At 35.7% G+C, this 14176-nt stretch overlaps 2 protein-coding genes across 4 annotated transcripts; one reads left to right on the forward strand and one right to left on the reverse strand.

Annotated features, from left to right (window-relative positions):
- The first annotated feature begins 290 nt into the window (after positions 1-290).
- On the forward strand, positions 291-4131 carry LOC123194139. Its single transcript, XM_044607306.1, has 9 exons — positions 291-501; positions 934-1004; positions 1753-1893; positions 1986-2061; positions 2342-2425; positions 2527-2582; positions 3306-3355; positions 3462-3511; positions 3709-4131. The coding sequence occupies exons 1-8, from the start codon at positions 291-293 to the stop codon at positions 3502-3504; spliced, it is 732 nt and encodes a 243-aa protein (XP_044463241.1). The 3' UTR covers positions 3505-3511; positions 3709-4131.
- Positions 4132-4976: 845 nt separating this feature from the next.
- LOC123194747 (pumilio homolog 6, chloroplastic-like) lies at positions 4977-14019 on the reverse strand. 3 transcript variants are annotated; one of them, XM_044608124.1, is made up of 10 exons: positions 13749-14019; positions 12182-12860; positions 10410-11821; positions 10171-10312; positions 9973-10080; positions 8375-8587; positions 8160-8270; positions 7236-7430; positions 5506-5674; positions 4977-5369 (listed from the first exon to the last, which is right to left on the reverse strand). In XM_044608124.1, exons 2-10 carry the CDS (start codon positions 12797-12799, stop codon positions 5347-5349), a joined length of 2991 nt encoding a protein of 996 aa, XP_044464059.1. In that variant the 5' UTR covers positions 12800-12860; positions 13749-14019; the 3' UTR covers positions 4977-5346. The 3 variants fall into 3 exon arrangements, with proteins under 3 accessions (XP_044464059.1, XP_044464060.1, XP_044464061.1); XM_044608125.1 differs by lacking the exon at positions 13749-14019 and adding an exon at positions 13593-13712; XM_044608126.1 differs by lacking the exon at positions 12182-12860 and having other exon boundaries at positions 13749-14013.
- Positions 14020-14176: the final 157 nt, after the last annotated feature.

Raw genomic sequence — 14176 nt, forward strand, 5'->3', positions numbered from 1 at the left:
AATTCTGACAACAAGATGCATCATATGTTCCTTTAATAACTACTTGAGAAACTCTTTTTACCACAGACTGATTCATATCTCTACAGTTTAATCGTCAAATTGAATATTGAAGACAAATATGAAGATTGCAGAAGAATAACGTAACAGATTCGCTTGAGACTTTGAGCCGCCGAAGGCAGTGAGGAGTTAAGATGCCGCGCTGGAGTCGGGGTCAGAGGCTGTGAGGAGCCAAGACATATATGCTTGGGATGGAGAGATGTTAGGTTACTGGAAATTGAATGAAATTGGGAATGAGGAAGAAACATATTGCTTTGGGACGTTTCCTATGCTTGGGGATATGTCAAGAAATGCGTTTCATATTTTTGCAAAATAACCGAAACGGCCCCGAAACGTTTCGTACCGGTTTCTGGCCGTTTCAGAAACTGAAACGTTTCGGAAACTCGGGAACGCACTATACTGTGCGTTTTCGTGCTTCCTTGGTGATCACTGGAGCTTTGAAAAGTAAGAAACTAGTTGTTAGATAAAATATGTGCAATAAAACATAAAGAGTAGATGTTTGAATTTTTGGGTCTCACATTAGGGAAGTTGGGAAAAGATGGAAGGATGAAAAAATGTTTTAATGTAAATGGGTTAGGCTTTTTTAAATGCTGCTTGTGCTTTCAAATTTGCAACTTATGTTTCTTCTGTCTTTTCAAGGAAGAAACATGCGAGGAAGTGGGAGATAATTACAAGATTGGTTGTAATTGGTAATTTCTATGAGTGAAATGAGGCTTTATGCTGAAATTGTTATGGCGATTTTATGTTCCCCTGGACAAAGACTGATCATGTATTCTTCAAAAAAGAAGCTGCTTGAAATGTAGTTTTATTCAATATGATTCATGTTCACGTACGATTGTCCAATTCTAAGCTCAACTTTGTAATTGATGAATGCAGGGGAAATTGGCATCAATGATTGGGGACGCAGGGTTTCAGAAGGGTTGATTATGAAAATCTTGTTGTTGGAGGCATTCATTCTGGATTGATGATTTGTTTAGAGGTCTTCCCTTGCTCAGTTTTGTTTAATTAAATTCATTCTTGTTTAATCCATTCAGATTGAGTTTATAACTCGAACCTATAATTCAAATTCACAATTCATTATAAAACTATATTATTTTATTTAATATTAAATAAAATGATATTATTTTAACTATTTTTTAACATAAATTAAATCAAGTTTTAATCAAATTTAAATTAAATTTAATCACCTTTTTACTCGTGAATTAGATTGAGTTAATTTTCTTTTACTCAAGTTCAATTTGGTTTCAAAAATAATTTTGAACTCCATTTGAATTTCTAATTAACTAAATTTGAGTCAAATTGAAATGGATTGAAATTTGTTTTCAAAATTGAGGAACCTTATCAACGTACCTCTTGTGATGTCATTAGTTTTGCTGTTAAATCTAACTTATGTTTTCGTGATCATTTTCCAGTCACATGTTGTATTCTAGTAAAGTAATTTTATGTTACAATTAATTTTGCTTGCTAATTTGGTAGTTGAAACTTTGGATTGCTAAACCCTAAAGATGGGTGTGGATTGGCCTGGCTTTCGCCAAAACCTGAGTGTCAACATGAGAGAACGAGTTCAGATGCATTGAAATATTTAACCATAGCATTAATTTTGAAGATAACTATTTAAAAAAAAAAAAATGAGGAAAGGAAAAAAAAACCTTCCAAGTGTTTTAACCAGATGAATACAATTTGACGGCTTAGCAGGGCTGTGGGGGTCAGCTATATATTCTCCCTAATAGTGTGTGTGTGTCGAACCGGCCAGAGTTAAAAGCACCACCTGAGATATTCTATGATGCTGAAGAGGCTTGCAAATACACTTCATCCTCTCGTATAATCGGAATTCAGTTTTTTTAATTTCATTTTTTATTTATCTTAATTATTTGTCTTTACAATGATAGAATAAAGATAACTGAATTCAAGCATGTCTGTTTGTACAGGCACAACTTTCAGAGAGAGCTATAGAGCTTCTTGCCTTGCCTGATGATGGAGTCCCAAGACTGCTCCTTGATATTGGTAATAATTACACTCGTTCTATCTGTGCATAAAGTAGCTGAGATGATTCATCTCATTAGCTTAATCAAATCAATCCAGGTCATTGTGTCATTTACTCGAGTGTAAAGTAAACTTCTATATAGATCCTTTCTTGGATTTTCATTTGCCTCCTGGTCTTGGTTTGTTACTGGCTCACACGGTGTATGTATAGTAACTTTTTAAGCTATGGAATTTATAAGTATACCAAATTATTATTACACTATTGGACGCAACTTTAATTGGGTTTGGTACTATTCATTAGGTTGTGGATCAGGTCTTAGTGGGGAGACATTATCTGAGAATGGACATCAATGGATCGGTCTTGACATTTCACCATCAATGCTTGGTAAGTAACAATTGAATTGAGTCAAATTAGAAATCTTTCTGCTGGAGAATTTTTATTCTAATTCGTATGTGTTTCATGATCAATTTTTTTTCTGAATCTAGATATTGCATTGGAGCGGGAGGTTGAGGGTGATTTGTTACTTGGAGACATGGGTCAGGTACCAACCAAGTCCTTTTGCTCATTGTCTATAATTGTGACATCTTTATGTCACTGTAAATAGCATAATTGTTTGTAAATAGGTTTTTTGATGTCTATTATAGTGCTTGGGGATAGAGCGCTGGGACTAGAATGCTGAATTAATGAGTCTCTTTCATTTGATAATTTAAGGATTGTTAGGGCTTGATGTCTAAATTTACGTGCTGCATATTCGTTTTTATTGTGTCTCTTGCAGAAAAAGATCTTTGAAAAAAAAGAAAGAAAAAAATAGTTAAAAATCTGATGCTTAAGTCTCTCTCTCTACCCCTCATGCGTGTTTCCAATTGTGCCAAGATAGATGGTTGTGATTCTTATTGATCATTGTTGAATCTGTGTGTTTTATCATTCAAATTATTTTTGCTTGCTTTGGCTTGCAATGCAATTGATTTCAAAATTCACTAAAAATTCTGACTCACTCTCTCACATATTTTCTCAATTGGTACCAAGATATATGTGCTACATGATGATCATTACTGAATCCTAGTCCCCTGTGCATTTTTATCTTTCTAATTTTGTTGCTTGCTCTGGCTTGTTAGGGAATTGGCTTCAATGATCATTTATTTAATTAAAGCTTGTTTTGTATTTGTGTTTTAATGTATAATCTTAATTTGCAGTGTGATAGAAAAATCTTAAGTCTGGAGTTAGCATGAGTTCTAATATGTTTGTTTTATGTTTCACGGTTTAGGTTTTCGCCCTGGAGTTATTGATGGGGCTATCAGTATATCAGCTGCTTAGGTTTGCTTTTTGCTTCACTTGACAAAAATGTGTTATGTGTTAGCTGTTACTTGTCTCCAGACATTGTGCTAAGTTTTCCCCTTATTGGCCTTTAATTGGCAAGCAGTGGTTATGCAATGCCGACAAGTCTTCTCACGAGCCATGATTAAGATTGAAGTATGTTAAGTTGTCTCTTCTATTTTTCCACATTCATCTTTTTATGAGTTGCAATCAGGATAAAAATGGATTGGAATGCCACTCTTTCCACTGTTATGATAAAATTCTCAATGGTTTAATCAAGTGAAATATCCATTGCCTTAGGTCATCTTTTCAGTTTCACAGCTAATTATGTTCTGCTCAATCTCTTTCTTTAGGGCTTTCTTTGGATCTTTATATAGAATCTTGGCAAGGGGAGCAAGAGCTGTTTTTCAAGTATATCCTGAAACTGTTGCACAGCGGGAGTTGTTATTAAGTTCGGCAATGCGAGCTGCGTTTGCCGGTGGTGTTGTCGTGGACTACCCACATAGGTAATGCTAGAGGTCTGGTGAGAGAGCATTGCAATCAACCGGGATGTTTTTCAAGAATGGCATTTTTTTAGGAAGTTCATTCAATGTGCAGCCTTTCTGGCCTTAGTATTTTTTATTCACCTTCCACCATGTCTATTTCTTCTTGACCAAGTACAATTTTCTTTTTCATTTTAAATTTGCTTTTAACATGTGGCCACCAAACAATTAATCAATTACTAATTAACAGGCAGAAATTGAATATTCAATTATGGTAATTGACAATTATTATCATTTCTTGGAAAATTATCTTTGATGTTTGATTCATTTGGAAAGCTTTAATTTGTCTTGCAATGTACGAACTAACGTCAATTGAAAGGGGCTGTTAAAGTTATTGTCATGAGTTGTTTTAATCTTTTTTGACCCCATGTAGGTTTGCATTTCAGACCGACATAGGCCCAGAAAAAGGCAGAAAATAAACAAGAAAGGGAAAGGTAGAGAATGGGTACTGAAGAAAAAGGAACAAATGAGAAGAAAAGGAAATGTTGTGCCACCACACTAAGTACACAGCTCGAAAACGGAAGGCCCGCTTTGGACACCATTAAGTAGGAAAACCTTATATACTTTCCTTGAACATTCCAATATATATATCAGCATCCACTCCTTCAAATCCTGATGAGTTTCAGTCTCACCGACTGAAAAGCCAGCATAAAAATTTTATTTCTTGTCAGGTGAGTGAATGAGGCACAATTTTGTTAAATGTTCCGGTTAAGGATGTTGGGTAAGTTTGAAGCAGAAGGCAAGCTGGTATTGTTTAAACCATGGTATTATTAGGCTTGAGTTGGGAGTTTTATTTTATTGATCTCATAACAGCAACACAGATTTTAAGGGATATTTGTCTTGCGGAGAACCATTTTTCCATGAGCCTTAAAAATAGATTTAGGTAGAATTTGCATTATTTTCGTTCATTGTTAATTTTATTGATCTCACAACAGCAGCACAAGTTTTAAGGATGCGGGGTATTCAAAATTTCCTTAATTTGTCAAGAACCTCCCCCGTATTTCTTCAAACAAAAATACCAATTAACAGATGGCCCTGACCAAAAAAAAAAAAAAAATCCATATTCTCTTAGACAAATATCATATCCAACCTTTCTACTTTGTATTTCTAGCAAAGTAAATTCTACCTTAACATTCCCAGTTCCATAAACAACACAATTTACAGGTTTCTTTCTAAATAATATCTTATCACTTATATAACCCACCAATCAAACCTATTTTCATAATCAATAATTGTATTTCAGATGCATAAACCACACCTTTGTAATATTTACATATTCACTGCTTCATCAAATCCTGGAACATAACATACCACCAAATTGCATGTGCTTTAGTCACAGGAAAGCCTTCTTCAATTGTTTTAAGTCACCTGCTTTCATACACCAATGCTTGGGGCTGGGGCTGGGGCTGGGGCTGGGGCTGGGGCGAGTACGATCATGGCATGTTGACATTATGATCCTGATGACTGATTATCTGTAATAGATGTTCTAAAAATCAATAACATCTTTCACACAGACTAAATTTCAACAATTTGATAAAGAATAGGCTAAATGCAGAAAGTCAAATATTAATGCACAAGCAAAGCAAATTAATATGTACGAGTGCAAACCTTCTAGCAGCATTTCAAACCGAGCAACAATGTGTTTCCCGTAAGTATACTTCTTTAAAGCATAAGCATGTGCTCTAATACGACTAAGCAACATGGCCTGTTGACTGTCAGTGCATATTTCAAAAATCTTCTGGACAACATAATTTGCAAACTGGTCCTTCATCATTATCTGTTAAGTAAACAGGAAACCCAGTAACTAACCAGAATACAAGCTTCAAAATCACATAATGTCAAGATGATAAATAATGAGTCTTTATATGTTATTTGCTGCTCTAGAAAAGTGTTATATCAGTAAGCGACATTATTAACAAGAAGTTCTCTGATCCAACGTAAGTGTTAACCTTGAAGAAGAAAATCATAAATCAACTCACAGAGCCTCCCATTATTCCCAATTTCAACACAGAGTACTGAAAAACATAAACAAAAGCTATTTTATTCATAAAAGGTTGTTTACATAGATAAACCAAAATTTCAAAGAGCAAGAGCCTCCCATTTCCGACCATTTGAGAAGTCAGAAACCTCTCACAAGCAGCCCTAAGGCTCCGCACAACCATAAGGTAGCCCAATCATCCGTAATTTTTCTTTCTTTCCCCCTTGATAACCCTAACTACCCCTATATATAATAAAACCTAACCTTTGAAAATAGGAGAAGTGTCCACCTACGTAAACAGAACACTAGGATTGTTTGGCGGAAAGATCTTACTTCAATTGCTAAAATGTGAAACATGACATATAGTGTAAAACAAAATAAAGCTTTCTAGTGGAATCTCCAAATTAGTTTCTGTAGCAGATAAACATCCACACTGATTCAATGAAACAGTTCATCATGTAAGAAGATAATTAGGAAATATGTTAGGATCCCAAGTGCAAGGTATGAGACTTGGATTTCACATTGGAAAGTATGGACAACTAGTGTGGGGTTTATTTGGCCTTGGGCTCTCCCATCTCAATAGCTAACTTTTGAGGTGTGGTTCTCCTAAGGTTCGTATCATTTGGTATCAGAGTCATCACCATGTCTCCCAGTTGCAATCGTGCGGCGCGGGTGGTGACGCCGGCATTGCAGTGTTCGCCCGGGGCTAGCAGGGAGCTAGCGCACAGCCAGCCAGCATGGGCGTCGGGGCTGCGGAGCGTAGTGGTATGTTAGGATCTCAAGTGCAAGGTATGAGATTTAGATTCCACATTGGAAAGTATGGGCTACTAGTGTGGGGTTTATATGGCCTTGGGCTCTCCCATCTCAATAGCTAGCTTTTGAGGTGTGGTTCTCCTAAGGTTCGTATCAAAATACCACAGCATTAAATATTGATCAATACTGATCAGGAAGATAGTATCACTTTGTTTCCTAGCTAAATGACTTACACAAAAAGGCACTTTGCCCTCCTATGTCGATTTCAGATTTTCTGGTGACTTATCGAGCTTGCATCACTTCCCCCTCAAACAACACTACTGATACATGTTGGTTCAAATTCAATATCAAAATAACTTTAAGCAGTAAGGCCTTATTTAAGCATACACACTTTATCAGGAAAAAGCTAGAAACCTGAGTAACAAACATCTGTTGTGAGATTGAAAGGAAAAAGTTGCTTCATGGAAGAAGTTTAGGCAAAAAATTAGGAAAACTATTCTCACAACAGCTTCAAAAGAAAAAATTAACATATCCCTTTTGCAAGTGCAGGTCAATGCTCTGAAAATTATAAAGTTCAAAAAGATGCAACACACTAATTCCAACTTACCAATAAATTATCGTTTCCCTCATTCTGTCCAACAATCTCGTCAATAATTACAGCCCGCTCGGCAATACCTCCATACTCCAAGCATTTCTCAATGACATTTGATGCAAATTTATGCTGGCTCAGTTGTACAATATGCCCAGACAATTTGCCAATTATTTTGCTTCTTTCAACAGTGTTTCCCCTCTCCAATACATGCTGTAAAGAGAGTCAGTTATTAGCATTCAACCGTTAAAAAAATGTCAGTTGTGCAGTTAGCAGACAAGAATAATACATTTCAGGGAACAAACTAGGAAACCTTATTCACATAGGATTATCACATTATCTCAGTCTGAACTACTAATAAGGTCTCCTTATGTATACATATTGACAAATGTATGCATTACAATGATGCTTTTTTGGGGTGGGGAGGAGAGAAGCAAGCTCAGAAAGCAAAGCAGCTTTATGGATTAGAAGAAAAAAAGTTGTCAAAATTAATAATAATTGTCATAAATAAATAAATGAAGTGCCAGAGCTTCATTAAGCAGCCAACACTCACGCACAAAGCTATTCTGCAAAGGGAAAAGATATTACAATCAAACGCAAAATCAGAAATTTCAAAAATTCTTCCATTAACAGCCTGTCAAGACTTGTTATCTCCTATTTTATTTCAATAGGCATAATTCCCAATAGAGGGAATCTCAACAAACTGAAAGGTTTTAGTGAATTTGAAGAGCTCAAAATCTTTAATAGCAGTCCATACTGTAACTAACCAAATTGAGAAACAGAAAAGCACTAAACCAGCTACATAACAAAAGCTTATATTTACCCCTGTTATTCAAAAGAGAATACTAAAGCACAAATTCTGAACAGTACTAGTAACCAAATATAGCATCTGGAATCCAATATCAAAAAATTGAATGAAAAGCCCAAAGCAGATATTCCTACCTGGGTAACATAATTGCCATACTGGTCCTGAGCAAGAGCACAAACAGAATCCAAGATCTCGTCCACAATAAACTGGCATTGATACTCATCCGTACAATGTTCTAAAATTCTCTAGAAGACAAAAAAAAAAAAAAAAAAACAGCTTCAGTTTCTTGAAGAATAACAAAGAAATAAGGGAGGAGAGATCAGAAATTCCACTGATGCATTTTTTTAACCTGAATAACACGGCAACCATAGGGGTGCATAGAAAGTGTTGCAACTTGGCCACGGAAAGCAGAAATAATGAACCCAACTTTCTCCGTTGGGATACACTCAATGCATTTTTGTATTACATGATTGCCATTTTGATCGCGCACACATCTCATGATATGCCCATCCAGTTCATGGACAAGCTGTGCCTTCTGTTCAAGCTCAATAACTTCAAGTGCCTAATATATCACAGAATCAAAGTTAATATTACATTATGGAAGGAAAAAGAGTTGGAGAATTGTCGGGAGCGGGGGGAAGAACAGAAGAAAACTTATATTGGGAGAAGAGATAATTGTACATATTAATGCATCTGTAGAATATAAATATTAGCTTCAAATTGACTTACATATATTTTGAAACACTTTTTAAGGACAGCAAACCATGGTTCACATACACGCATTTATGGACCTAAAAATTGTGCTAAGAAATACAGCTTTTAAATTCTTCTGGAATAGCGTTGATGCAGAAAGCTTTAAGCTTAGAGCAAAGCAGGACTATAAGTCCACTATTTTGATTTTGTATAAATTCAGTTTTTTTCTTCTCTGTTCAATTACACATCTCATTGTTATTTCTTGAGTATTTTGAAACGGTCATGAAATTAGCAAGTGATTTTTTGACGACTTTGGATGGCTGAATCTAGGTGCTTCTTAAAAGTTTTGTTGCATCCAACTGGAAAAAAAAAAAAAAAGAAGAAAACCACATTTTGATATTCAGAAGATATTGAGCCCATAAAAGATCCCCAAAATCCTTTTAAAAAAGGCATCCCCTCCTATTTTCTCATAAAAAATTCTTCTATGTCATACAAGCTAGAGAATCCAAAGAAAAGCCGTTAAAGCACAACACCACATGAATTTAGCTTTGTAATACTCTCAAGAACTGATATTTCTAATAACATAGAATAACATGAAGCATGGGCCACCCAACAAAGATTAAAGGCAGAAATTATATGCATCCAATAGTGTCAAGCAATAGGTCATTTTGAAGAGAGGCAACCTACAGTTTCAGACTCATTTTTGCACACAGTGCACCAATCAGTTGAAAGTCACAAGTTATAATATACCTGGCATCTAAAATTCTTAAATAGGAGACATGAGATAAGATCTTTATTATATAAACCAAGAAAAGACCATCTAAAGTAGTTCCCAAAGACATGCTAACTACTTAATAATCCTAAATTCAAAACTACTCTAAAAAAGCACACATAATCCATGAAATCTACCTCTGACAAATTGTACATGTTTCCAGTTATTATTATTACTATTTGCAACTAGCAAGCTTTCCAGTCAACATCCAAAATCTATCTTGCTTTTACAGCAAATAGTTTCTTTATGGTAAATGAAGGTATTGGGTGTTAAATTTTAATGGAACATTATACAAAATGGAAGAAAAGAAATTAAGCAAATCAATTGAGAGCCATAATTACAAGAAAAGAAAAGCTGAAAACTGTTCACAAAGCATAAGCAGTGAAGAAAGATATCCAATCAAAAGCTAGACAAAATGTAAGTACTTGTAATCTCTATTAGAATTAAATAAAACACTAATGAACCACAATAATGCCACACACCTTTTGGATTACACGACAGCCATACATTTGCAGACTTAAAGGCAAGATCTTCCCTACAAGTTGATTTGCTAGTTCCTTCTGCTGCTGAGAGCTTCCATACTCAAAGAACTGCAAACAGACAAGAAAAAGAGAATTAGAATCACCAATAGTCCCAAAAAAGAACTTCTACAAAAGTTGGCATATATTTTGAAAACACACCTTCTGGATAACATAATTACCAAAAACATCAGTCATAAGTTTGGAAGCATGAGGAAGAACTTCTTTAAATACAGCCGACTTCTCTTCACCACTACAACTCTCCAACTTCTGCTGAATAAATCGACTCCCATGTTGGTCAGCACTGGAATTAGAGATGCTTGGTGACTTATTATTTAGTGTAAACTGATAAGAATAATAATAATAATTCGAAAAGGCACACTACAAGCAGTAAAACTTGCCTAAATTCAACAATATGCCCTGCAATATCAGACAGCTCAAATCTTCGACCTTTGCCAGATTTCAGCTCTTCAAGAAAATTAAAGATTTTGGGATCATTATAATTCTCATATCCCCTTTGCCCATGCCAACCAGAATATCTGCCAGAACCAGGGAGAAATCTCATATCATTTCTGCCACCAGGAAATCCAGTCCCCACTAAAGGTGATCCAGGAAAAACTGGACTAGCAATTGGTGAAGAAGTGTACTGCATTGAAATGCCCATATGTGTTGGATTCCCCAAATAGTGAGAACTAATCACCCCTTTACCTGAGTTTGGATTCTTTGGTCCTGCACTTCTCTCATGTTGGAATTTCTGGTCATCAGAAGCAGCTAAGTCAGACCCTTTCTTCGAGTCATGAGCAATATTTTGGTTCCCAAAAACACCACTTGTGGAAGCTAATGGGTCAAATTGACCAGTAAAATTATATGCCTCCCCAAAAGGCTGTTGAAAGTATGGCAAATGAAAGAGATCACAAAAAGATGGTTGCAGTGCAAATCCAACTTGCCCGTAAAGCTTGTTAAGATGTTGTGCATCAGATCCATGAACAAAGCCTAAGCCTGCTCCAGCTGAAACCCCAGACATTTGAGTACTAAAGTTGGGACCTGCAGTGCCATCTAAAACAAATGGAACAGCACCATGGGGAGGATATCCAGCAATAAATGGAGGAACAACAGAGGAATTCACATAACCACCTAGACCATATTGAGGAGAATAAAATCCTGGGACTTGACCATTAGGGTAAAATGGATGTGATGAAGTCATGTCAGCTGCTGCAGTTGCATAGAATGGTGGTGTGGAACCAGATGACTGAAGTACCGGCTGTACCACTGTTGTGAACTTAGAAGGGCCATGAAGAAAGTGATCCGCACCAACATATCTGCCAATTACTCCTTTAGAATCTAATTGAGACTTAGAACTTCGAACTTGAGATGAACTGCTCTCTTGTTGGCATGCTTGGTGTTGATCTTGACTTTTTTGATTCCCTGAATTTTGCAAGCTCAAATTTAGATCCTTCATACGAGATGCCATAATAGTAACATCAGCATCACTGACACTGTGGACAGAGACTTCATTTTTTAGCTGAACATCTGTATTGTTCAAAGTTCCTTCATGAATAGGTGGAGTGAAAGGTAGAGTTCCTCCACTGTCCAGAGATGATGAGCTTGAAATATGGGAAGCCGATAGATCAGCTTTTGATGCTAACACTGTATCATCAATATCAATGGTAGATCTTACAGCATTTGACGAGCTAACAGTGAGATCTTGCAAGGTACTGGAACCAGAAATATGGTCAACTGCTTCCTCTGCCATTCCATAGCCCAAAGAATGAGACTGATTATATGCATGTGATGGAGTACAAGGAAAGACTTCCTGTAAACATGGAAACATGAAAACATAACTATGTGTTCACAGTCATGCTATTAAGGGAATGAAACTAGAAATAATTTTGATAATTTGAATCAACTTCAGAATTCTAATCACCAAAAATATATATATATATTCTGTGTTACTTACCATAAAAAAAATTCTGTGTTTTACAGTACAGTATATGAATATTTTATTTGATAAAAAGTCTACAAACAAGGGGTTGAGGAGTTTGAAATTTGAACATCCTAACATCAAAAATACAAATTGCAGGATATATCTAAGCAATTTCCTTTCCAGACCAACAATATAATTGCAAAATCAACTTCAGAGTAATGGATGTGTTTTAATCCATAAAATGGTTACCAGCATTGTATCAACCAGATTATTGTTTTGGCCTGACAATTGAGCTGCATCCTTTCCAGACCAGAGCCCATTTTTCCTGCCAGCCAGATCATCAAATGAATGTTGGGAAGAGTGATCGTCCTCAGACTCTTCATTGTGCGTAGAAAGGGAAACTTGAGATAAATGCGAGGAACTATTAGCAAAATCATCCAAAGAAGTTGAACCCCTATTATTTCCAAATCTATTCATACGGTGAAAAAGATGTCTAGGAAGCCTAGGGTTAAGGTTGACATTGGATCGGTAACATGTTAAATACGCTGGATCAGTTTGTAAGAACTCCTCGGACACACAGTTTTTTAAAATCTCATCTAAGCTAGCAAAGCTCACACTCAAACCAGAGCTCTGCTGGGATATAAGGTTATCTATAGCCACAAAGGAACCCTCCATGTTGGGAGGAGCACTTCCACTCCTATCAGGCACAGCATTTCTCCCACTGCCATGAACATTATGACCCTTTGGAAGCAATCCTAACTCCTCCACTGCCATATTGGAAGAAGATGGTGCAAATGTCGCAGCATTCTTTGGGGCGGGCCATTTTGCACTTGTTTCTGAGATTCTAATCAGACTCTCTGTAGCCATTCTACATGAAGATACTATTCCCTTTATTCTAATTGTAAGTCAGCAGAGATCTCACATATTCCTTGAAAAGCACAATAGATTTTCACAATATAAGAAAAAATTCTCTAGCATATCAAGAGATGAAAAATTAACAGCACCAAAAGAGGAGCCAAAAATACAGACCATATCATCAGAAAAGAAAACAGTCTAATAGCAGCAGACAATGAAACATAATCCTCGAAGAAAGTATCAATGTAGTACTTTAACTTTGATATCAACTACATAAACAGAAACTTCAACAAAACTAAGAAAATGACAGGAATAACATAGCTCATATAAACCCAATCAAGCCTACTTCATGATAGGAATAACCATAAAAACAGTTGGAAACAAGTTCGAAAACACAAGTTCATTTGAATAGCTAATCAAAATAGTGCCAAGAATATAAGCACAACAAGTTCAAAGAATCAACATGATACAACTAAGACTTAGCAATCCTTGTAGGTGGTAGAATAAGTTAAAATATATATGAAAGAATCCAACTTCTCAAACCAGGGAAAACATAATTTTCCACTCAACTAGCTGAATTATAAAAATAATATTAAAAATAAAAAGAAACTTCTGTTTTCCTCAATTTTCTCAGGAACCAAAGAAAAGCGTAAGTCAAAGGCATAATCAAACCCAAACATAGACCAGCCTTTTCAACTCAGAATCAATTCATTCTAAAAGAACAAGAACCCAACCAAAAGGGAAAGTCGAAAAGCATAATCAAATACTATAACAAAACCAATTCACTGAAAAAGAACAAGCTTACACATTCTTCCCATTTATGCAACCACACACACAAAGGAACTACAAGAACAGCAACTTAAACCAGCAGAATTGTAAAAACAAAAAAAAACCCAATAAAGATTCATGCCGCAAACAGTGAAACAAACACAAAGGATGAAAATTTACAACTTTTACTTACCCAAAAAGTTAAGAAGAAAGGGGATTCACTGTTGAAAACCCTAGAGCGTTGTGGGTAATGTATAGTGTAGAGTTTAGCCAAGTTCAGTTAAGTTTGACTCTAAAATGACATGTTTGGCTTATTTATTAGAGTTGCCGTAAGAGGAGAAATGAGTAAAATTTCCAAAATTTGGAGTTGGATTTAGTTGAATTGTTCTTGTTTTTGTACTTGATTTTCAGTGCTGTGTTGTGGGCTTGCTTTTGGGTTTTTTTGGTAATGCAAAATGACAAGCTCAGAAATTCCCAAAATAGGATACTTGTACAGACTTATAGATACGCAAACCAGATAAAAGACATGCACATTAACCTTTGAACAATGTCATAGATACCCACTTTAAATACGTAAATAAATATATATATTTATATATATAATCATATTATTAAATATTA

This window comes from Mangifera indica, chromosome 13 (genome assembly GCF_011075055.1).
Source record: "Mangifera indica cultivar Alphonso chromosome 13, CATAS_Mindica_2.1, whole genome shotgun sequence".
Taxonomy (NCBI): Eukaryota; Viridiplantae; Streptophyta; class Magnoliopsida; order Sapindales; family Anacardiaceae; genus Mangifera; species Mangifera indica.

Coding starts and splice junctions, on each gene's coding strand:
- LOC123194747 (XM_044608124.1), bottom strand. CDS start 12,799: ATGGCTACAGAGAGTCTGATTAGAATCTCAGAAACAAGTGCAAAATGG. Junction 11,822..12,181: donor ATCTGGTTGATACAATGCTG/GTAACCATTTTA, acceptor CCATGTTTACAG/GAAGTCTTTCCTTGTACTCC. Junction 10,081..10,170: donor GTAATTATGTTATCCAGAAG/GTGTGTTTTCAA, acceptor GTCTGTTTGCAG/TTCTTTGAGTATGGAAGCTC.
- LOC123194139 (XM_044607306.1), top strand. CDS start 291: ATGAGGAAGAAACATATTGCTTTGGGACGTTTCCTATGCTTGGGGATA. Junction 502..933: donor GATCACTGGAGCTTTGAAAA/GTAAGAAACTAG, acceptor TGATGAATGCAG/GGGAAATTGGCATCAATGAT. Junction 1,894..1,985: donor CTCGTATAATCGGAATTCAG/TTTTTTTAATTT, acceptor CTGTTTGTACAG/GCACAACTTTCAGAGAGAGC.